The sequence below is a fragment of the Dicentrarchus labrax genome, unplaced genomic scaffold, assembly GCF_905237075.1.
Source record: "Dicentrarchus labrax unplaced genomic scaffold, dlabrax2021, whole genome shotgun sequence".
NCBI classification, from domain to species: domain Eukaryota; kingdom Metazoa; phylum Chordata; class Actinopteri; family Moronidae; genus Dicentrarchus; species Dicentrarchus labrax.
In genome coordinates this window covers 7,166,899-7,176,549 of record NW_026136708.1, presented here as the reverse complement: position 1 = coordinate 7,176,549, position 9,651 = coordinate 7,166,899, and the positions used below count along the sequence as shown (strand labels likewise).

General features: G+C 39.2%; 1 protein-coding gene across 2 annotated transcripts in view; it reads right to left on the bottom strand.

The window, feature by feature from the left end:
* opn8b (opsin 8, group member b) overlaps positions 1-9,651 on the bottom strand; it is a 33,519-nt gene that overhangs the window by 11,646 nt on the left and 12,222 nt on the right. Inside the window, exons 3-4 of one of the 2 annotated variants that reach the window (XM_051408885.1) lie at positions 2,590-2,915; positions 960-1,013 (exon numbers count right to left, since the gene is read on the bottom strand). In XM_051408885.1, the coding sequence (XP_051264845.1) occupies positions 960-1,013; positions 2,590-2,915 (380 nt within the window). Of the gene's footprint in view, positions 1-40; positions 1,014-2,589; positions 2,916-9,651 lie in introns of those variants that run through there. The other variant, XM_051408884.1, reaches the window with a different exon arrangement.

The following is a 9,651-nucleotide window of genomic DNA, read 5'->3' as shown; positions in this document are numbered from 1 at the left end:
CAATCAGCTGCACACTGACTTCTAAAGGGCTTTTATTTTCATAGTTCTGGATAAAGCTTTAGTTTATCTTTTTATTAATAATACATCCAATGAGGGACAGAAACAGCAATAAACCTCTAAAGCTCACTAACAGAGCCTTACTGTTCCCCCCGTTTATATACATATATATATATATATATATATATATATATATATATATATATACATATAGGAAAATACTGATTTGGTGTCACAAAACTATGAAGAAGGAATTATTCAATCAAACGACTATCTATCACAGATGAAACCTGAATCATTAAAGTAAACATCTCTTTCATCTTTTTTTGTGTGTTTATTTTTTGCCACCTGTAAGCACTATTAAATCTTTTTTTACTTTGTTTATTGGCTTTTGCAAGTACATACAGTTGTGCGCATTAAATCTAATATATAGCTTAGTTGGCTGAACCTTCACAGCATTTAACCTGTTGTGCAAACACTTCATTCTGGCCTCACACAAAAGGGGCCAGCATTACCTGCTTGTTACATTATAATAGCATTACCTATTCTGACAATGTTTGTGAGATAACACATTATGAGACCATTCATTCGTTAACAGCACAAAAGTCTTTGTTGAACAGTGACGTCTTTCCTCTCAAGCATATCCCAAAAAAAGTCTTTCAACCCAAGGTCACTATCTTTGACTCCGAGATCTCCTCCATAGTATATTGCGCTGCTACTCTGGGCTTGATGTTAGTGCTAACCATATAAATGCTGTTGTCGTTGATGCTGTTGGAGGCGTGGCATGAATTAGAGCGTAGGCACAACCAGCACAGCTGCTTTACCTCCCTTTTGAAGCTCTTGCTGAAGTTGTAGTAGATCATAGGATTGTATACGGTGGAGCTCTTTGCAAACATGCACGGCAGGAGACTAACTTCAGGCGGGATGGTGCTACTGTCACGGAAAATAGACCACAGGCTTACCAGGCCATAGGGCGCCCAGCAGACGATGAAGCCGGCGCTGATCAACACGGCAATCTGCAATAGAACAGGAGAAGAAAATAAACATTAAAATAAAAACATTTATTCTTTGGAAATCATGGAAATGAATTCTTCTGGCATTTAAAAGAAGCTTCATTGACCCTATCAATATGTACCCATCAATATTTACAGTACAGCTGTGTGCTGTGTAACTCTAACCTAACTCCTGCAGTCTTTTTGGACGTCCTGATCGTTTGCTTGTTGCTAAAGGCGATTTCCTCTGCTAGAGTTATGTCAGTGCATACACTGTTATGTTTAGGACATACACACATATGACAGATGATTTTGTCCCAATAGGTGTTTATTGTTTGTTAATCCTGAAATCTGTTTTATCAATTGGTTTTTGGACTGCAAATGTAAATTGGTTTCAGCGGGACGCCATATACCATCTGTGGCATTCCTTTTCTTTGTAACAGTGTTTAGCTGTAATGTCCTTGTTAACTATAGAATCTAAACAATAATTCAATTCCACCAATTATCTATTTGGGCAGATGTCTGCAGGTCTAGGGGCAATATACACAGAATAAGTCTGTTTTAATATGAACTACCCATACTGTATAGCAATTCATTTTCTGAACAGCTAGCCTTAGGTATATGCAGAAAACAAAACAACTTGTAACTCTGAAAAAGTTCACTTTTGGTCAGTTTTCCTCTGTAAGCCAACCAGGGGTCTTTTAACCCAAGGGGTAGCTCCACTAATTTTAAAAACTAGAGACATTTTCCAATATTGAGTCAGTCGTTCACACTTTGTGTTGTGATTGAGAGTGTGTGGGAATTTAACAAGCGAGTGTAAACAGTTTGCTTAAAAATGGGTAAATGGTTGAAATAGTTAGCAATAAAAATGTAACATTTTAAAATCAATTCAATGAACACATTGGGATGGGTGGTGCTGATGAAGAGGGTACCTGAGCTCATCTGACAGGGCTGTCTGGGAAGTCATTGAAAAGGGGAGGCACTTTCAAAAAATACTCAGCAGATGATTGGATGAACCATCTGTCTGTCACCATCTATCGTGGGGGAACTTTGACCAATCAGATCACAAAACTATATAACATAGTCAAACTTAATGAAGCCAGTCAGGAGAAGAGTGAAAAAATGTTCTAAGGAGAAAAGCCTTTCAGTGAAGAAATACTCTCCAGTTCTGATATAACTGATGCTATAGTAGCTTCTACAAGAACCTCTTTTGCAGCCGCCATTGTTTAACAAACAGTCTCTTCTCACTGTCTCACACCTAGCACCCACCCCCCACCCAGTAGCTGCCACTGCTTCCTCAAATGATGCTACGTGTGAAAAAAGGTTGGGAACCACCACTCTTTACACCCACACTGAGAATTACTTGTTTTACATAAGCAGCCACTGGGTGTGTCTGCAATTGCAACATCAAGGAAGATGCTATTTCACAATGCCCATTAAATCAGTCTGAAATAACAGAGCACTGCCCCTATAATGAAAAACCATTCAGCCCAGTGTGAAGCCCCAAAGGATAAACTGATGTTGAAATGTCACAAGGCAGCTTACAATGAGTCACCAAATCTATAAAAATAGAGCTTTCTCATCAGAATGAGTCCCTTACTATTAACAGCCTTCGATGTAGCTTGACAATGTTGGGGACTCGGATGCTGTTCATCGATTTTTTGTGGGTGAAATAGAGGTTGATGGCGATGCCAAAGTAGCAGCAGATGATGATGACAGAAGGCATGGCGAGGTTCAAGGAGAAAAGAGAGATGACAAAAGAGAAGCCCTCATTTTTCATGTCACCCCAGGCAAGAGAGCAGGAGAGGCCGAAGGGCTCCGGGCCATACCGTCCCCAGCCCAGAATGGGGAACAGAGCCCAGATCAGAGCGTAGAACCAGCTCCACAAGCACAGTATCTTCACCTTCATCCAGCTGATTTTCTCACCTAGACAGAGATAAAAAAAGAAAGGTTGGTTGTTTTCTGTTCTGATTTATAAACAGGTGGTCCTTTATTGATGCACTTAAGTAGAACAGCTTACATTTTATGCAAAAGAGAAACCACAAGGAAATTCCTGATGTTTGTTCCTGATATATGCAAAGCCAAATATGCAAAGCCACATCATGTCCAGTCTGAGGAACTTTCATATATCAAGAATGTACAATTTGCACCTTAAAATATGCTTAGACTCATTAGAGACATTTACAGAAAACTTTGTAATGTTTTGGTGCTAAATTTTAGTATAATTAGAGTTTTAGAATATTTATAAAGCTGTCAGCCCTATAGACAGCTGTGCACACACCGCTAAGGAGTTACAGGCACTTTGAATAATAAAAAAAGGCAATTCAAAACTATATTTAAAAAGTGACAAAGTGTCAAAGAAAATCATCATAAGACAAACGGTATGCACTGTATATATATGCACATACGTATGAACAAACACATGCAAGTATAAATTAGCATTAATATAGCATATACAGTCGGGCGGCTGTGGCTCAGAGGCAGAGCGGGTCGTTCCTTAATCGGAAGATTGTGGGTTCGATCCCGGGCTCCTGGTGCCACATGTCGAAGTATCCTTGAGCAAGATACTGAACCCCCAATTGCTCCCAATGCCGTGCATCGGTGTGTGAGTGTGTATGAATGTTAGTTTCTGTTTGATGGACTTTGCCATCACAGAGTGAATGTGTGTGAATGTCTCATGTAGTGTGGTCGGAAGACTAGAAAGGCGCTATACAAGTACTGGTCCATTTACCCATTTACAGTACATATATGTATGTAAACAGACAAAGATTTACAAATAGCTTAAGGAGCCTGGGGATGATCAGCGTGCATGAAAAGTAATAGTAACATGGAGAGCATAATACAACAAATTAAGAAGCCTGCAAGGATGAGACATTCCAACATACTGTAGGGCTCTCTGGAGAAGATTACAACCAGACATTGCAAAGACAAATATGAAACAACTCCCCATTAAGATCCTCCATCTAATATTAAAAAAAACATTTAAATTGTGATCTACAGTATTCTCTGGTTAACGTCACCTCCCCTTTATGGTTTAGTAATCTGTGGGACAGGCATGAAAGGAGGACATGGGATTATTCCACAACAGATTATTTACTATCATATTCTGCATATTGCATTTTATTTTCCTAAACAGTTCAGCTCGATATACCAGTACTTAAAGCCCATATGGACAAGAGAGATTCATGTGTTTTAGCTCTTGCATGCTAATTCTAATATATCTTATTATGTGATCCAAGTCTTTGATGTTTATATAAACAAGCCTATCTGGCGTTTATTTTTTGGATGTTTGTATACTGTACATATGCAGATATTTACATATGCATGTGGGTGCCTCTACGTGTATTTTGCATATATTTGTAATGTTTATTTTTCTCAGACTTCCTATAAAACCATTAAGATCAATCGTAATAATAGCAGTACAAATAAAAACATATATCAAATATTTCCAAACGCTTTAAGAACAAATGTTACATAGTGTTCAGGCTCTAATAACAAAAGCTGGTCACGTCTAGTGATTTTCCAGTGTGGGGGTTTTTGTTATCTCTATATAATGGGAATTCTGTTTGGGTACACCCACCTGATACCACTTCTTGGTAAGCCTAGAGTGAATAGCCCTAACCTTTTCACTCTGTTTATTCCTGCCTGCACCATCGAACCATTAAAATTTACCCAAGAGACAGAGCTGCCATTTTCTTTGTCAGTCAGAAAATGGTTTGCTGTCAGTACAGTGTTCTGATATATTTTTAAAAATCTGGAGAAGAAGTTAATGAGAGCCTGGTTGGCAATGTAGTTGGAGTGGTTTTACATTCACTACCACTCTTATATCTTGTCGGTAAATATAAGGATATAGTCAAAAGCCAGATAGCTTATAATGCAGATGCTATAAACCCTTGACATTGTAAAACAGTGTTCAATAAAAGGAATACAAATATAATGTTATCCTGCTACTTCTACTTAAAGACGATTTTTAATATTAATGTTGGACATAGAAGCAGTTGCTGTCTTGCATGTGTAATGGCAATTTTTAAGAACCTACACAACCCTTTGACCTGGTCATTGTAAAACCATACGCAACTGTTAAAGAGGCTATTGTATGCACATAACCTTTAGCCCTATTTCTATCTACACTCTACGTCCAAGTAAACAGCGGAATGTTGAGACTTCACAAAGAAGCCAAGGACATGATCATCTCACCACACTATCCGTCTCTTAGTGTAACTGTGTTAGAGTGACGCTCCAACAGGGATAAAACCATACTGCTTCTTCCAATCGGGGCTCTTTTGGACTTTCACATACAAGAGTGTGTGACAGTTGCGTTGAGACCATTCATGAATGACTTGAATAAAACCTTACAGAAAGACAAGATCATACTTTGTATGCTTTATTAAACAAATTGCCACCACATTTTGGCATTGTCGGCGGGATCACTCGTGTGACAGGACTTCGGACACTCATGGCTGAAGGTAAAGACCGTGCACGGCTAGAGTCTGGGACTCTGATCTCAACCTCTCGGCCACACAAGGATAGAGAAGTGAGGGCCTGACGCCTAAGAACCGAAGCTCGCTCACTGCTGTGATCCAGGGAACCAGGTGGTCTAGCCAACTCTGTCTTTCTGGTAAGTGTATTCAGTGGGGCCCAGAGTAATCGATTCTCTCCGCCCCACGGTGGTATGTGACAGACGTGTCAGCAGGGCAGGTAAAGACCGCTGCAGAATCGCCAGAGCTTCAGGTTAAAGAGCTATAGCCAAGAGACTTCAGTCCGGGACTCGTCTAGTAATGCATGCAGGGTTGAATGGGAGAAATGAAAGGTTGTACGTGTGAAAGGCTGTAGCCAGGAGACTTGAGCCAGGGACTCATCTGATGCATGAAGGTTACATGCATGTGTGTGAATGAATTGTGGAGAAAATAACAAGAAAAGGAGAGAGAGTGAATATTTAACTGCAGAAAATTAAAAGGAAAAGAAAATAATTTTTTCCTCTTTGACCATTTAAAGGTTCCCAAGAAAATTAAAGGGACATTAATTTTGCATCTGTGAACGTCTTTTCTGTAACAGTCAGCTTTAAAGTCCATGTAAATTAGGAGATGGACAAATTCTAAATTTTAAAAAAAATTGTGAAATCAACATCACTTTGAGAGAACAAAGAAGGCACGATCCCTTTGGTCACTTTTGGGGAATTTGTTTTAAGAGATAAAATGGGAAAATGAGTTCAACCAATAGCAAGAGCTCAAAAGATAAAAAGTCTCCGTTGTTATTACTCCTGTCCACTGCTAACATTCAGTTTATAACCAATATAAACAAATTACTGACCAACTTGACATGTGGGTTAAAGTAAGTGGATTTCCAAACACTGACAGCTTTAGCATAAAGCAATTATAAATTTAAAAACTAAATGAGGAGGGAAGGAAGAACAAAGCAAAAGAAAGAAAAAAGCAGATTGGATACTATATTATCTAATAAAGTATATTAGTATATGTATATGTATATGTAAACATTAGGGACAGAAAACTTAGGCAGGGACAGAATCACTAAACACCTCTACGTCTCAGTGCCTCAAACTAGATCCTGATCTGGACTCGGCTCCACCCAGAAGACAGCATCCGCCAGCACCACGAGCAGCCGCAGCAGCCTCAACAGCAGCAGACGCCACCAACAGAATCCATCCAGGATTCAGGCGCAGAGAGACTCTATCAAAACCTCGACACAGACTGTGGCAGAATATCTAGCCAGACTCACACAGGTTCACAAAACACACGGTGGACTTCGTAGATCAGAGGCTATGGGGGGGAACAATCCCATATCCCCCTGTGAGGACCACTGGAGAAACAGTTTCATCCAAGGCATTAAGCCAGCAATCAGTGACATGGTGAAACGTAACTGTGTGACTTGGGACTATGGAAACCTTCAAATTACAACTGGACAATCTACGGGATGCGGACAAGGCTGAGGATGCGACAGAAGAGGTTGAGGCCAGGAGACACCAGCCGATTGACTAGCGGGTGGGCCGGGGACAGTGAAGGACCCACCCATCTGGTTTGGACGCAAGGACTGAGACGAGAGATCACATCACATCAGACACGTGAGAGCACTGACACAGACACAAAAAAGACATCAGATCCCAATGTTTTGCAACAACAAGTATGATGTAGGTCTAATTAAAGGCACAGTGCCTGTTCTAATAACACCAAATAATCCTCATACAGGACTTGTCCAAATCAATATCCTTAAAAAAAAAAGCAAACAGTTGAAGGCATTAAACCTTAAAGTATTTCTGAATCTCTCCCAAAGGGTGGAGTGATTGTTCCGTATATAAAAAAAAATAAATCTCATTTCTGATCACAAATTTCCTGTCAAAAAGATCAAAAATGCTGGCCAGCCAAAGGAGTGGATATTTGTTCAGGATTTGCAAGAAGTAAATGTTGCAATCAACGCACGTGCACCAAATGGTCTTAATCCACACACAATTTTCTCTAAAATTAAATATGACAGTAAATGTTTTTTTTGTTGTTGATTTGGTTAATGCATTTCTTCAGCATCCTAGTCGACCCTGACAGTCAGTAGTGGTTAGCATTCTCCTTGAAAGGCACGATGTTTACCTATAGCCATTTATGCAATCTTTAATGCAGCATTAAAGAAATATTTTGAATCACTCAAATCTAACATGCCATACAGCGAGCTCATCTAAACTGGAGCTTGCCTTTGAAAAGGTCATCTTTCTGGGTCATGTGATCACAGCAGAGGGCAAAACCCTCTCACCCAAACAAATTGAAGCAATTCAGACCATTCCATGGCCTGAAACAAAGAAACAGGTTATGTGTTTTTGGGAATGACATCCTACTGCAGACAGAGGATCCCAAATCGTGCTGAAATTGAGGCACTATTGACATCAATGCATGATGGGAAAGGCCTGAAGCTGAGAAAGCTTTTGTTGACTTAAAGCTAGCTCTTCAGACTCCTCTGACATAGGCCGACTAGACTGTAACAAGACATTCAGTCTTGTGGAGTGGCAGCCATATATGATTTGAGCGTTTTAATGGACCCTAAACCTAAACTAAATTATAATTCATTTGAAAGCCTTGTTCTTAGTCTTTCTCACCCAAACTGGAAAACACTGCAGCCAGTTCTATTTGTTATAGTGTACCGTGCTCCTGGACCGTACTCTGATTTTATATCTGAATTTTCAGAGTTTCTATCAAGCTTAGTCCTTAAATCAGATAAAGTAATTATTGTAGGTGATTTTAATATTCATGTGGATGTTGACAATGACAGCCTTAGTAATGCATTTATATCATTAATAGACTCAATTGGCTTCTGTCAGAGTGTAAATAAACCAACTCATTGTTTTAATCACACTCTTGACCTTGTTTTATCATATGGCATTGATATTGAACATTTAATAGTCTTCCCACATAATCCTTTCCTATCTGACCATTATTTAGTAACTTTTGAATTCATACTATTAGATTATAAGCCATTAGGCAAAACTTCCTACAGCAGATGTCTATCTGACAGTGCTGTAGCTAAATTTAAGGAGGAGATTCCTTCAGTGTTTAATTCAATGCCATGTCTGAATTTAACAGAGTCCTATAATGACTTTAGTCCCTCTGAAATTGATAATCTTGTCGATAGTGCTACAGGCTCACTACGATCAACATTAGACTCTATCGCTCCTATAAAAAGGAAATTATTAAAACATAGGAGACTAGCACCTTGGTATAACCACCAAACCCGCCAGTTAAAACAAATAGCTAGAAAATCTGAAAGGAAATGGCGCTCTTCCAAATTATCAGAATATCGCTCAAATTGGCAAGATGATCTTAAGATTTATAGAAAGGCCCTCCGTAATGCCAGAGGAGCCTATTACTCAGCACTAATAGAAGAAAATAAGAACAACCCTAGGTTCCTCTTCAGCACTGTAGCCAGGCTGACAGAGAGTCACAGCTCTATCGAGCCACATATCCCCATAAACTTAAGTAGCAATGACTTCATGAGCTTCTTCTATAATAAAATTATTACTATTAGAGAAAAAATTAATCACCAACTGCCATCAACAGTTATCAGTGGTTCTCCAAGTTCAGGGACTTCTGTAAATGTAAACTTAGATGTATATTTAGACTGTTTTTCTGCTATCGATCTTCATCAGTTAACTTCAATCATTTCTTCATCGAAGCCATCAACCTGTCTATTAGACCCGATCCCAACTAGGCTGCTTAAAGAAGTTGTTCCCTTAATTGGCACTTCTTTACTGGATATGATTAATCTTTCTTTATTATCAGGATATGTACCACAGTCCTTTAAAGTAGCTGTAATTAAACCCCTTCTTAAAAAGTCCACTCTTGACCCAGGGGTTTTAGCCAACTATAGACCGATTTCTAACCTCCCCTTCCTCTCTAAGATTCTGGAGAAAGTAGTCGCCAAAGAGTTGTGTGACTTTCTACATAACAATAGTTTATTTGAGGATTTTCAGTCAGGATTTAGAGTTCATCATAGCACAGAGACAGCTCTGGTTAAAGTTAATAATGACCTTCTGACTGCTTCTGACAATGGACTTGTCTCTGTACTTGTATTATTAGATCTTAGTGCTGCATTTGACACCATTGACCATGATATTCTTTTACAGAGACTTGAGCATCAAATTGGCATTAAAGGAACTGCCCTAACC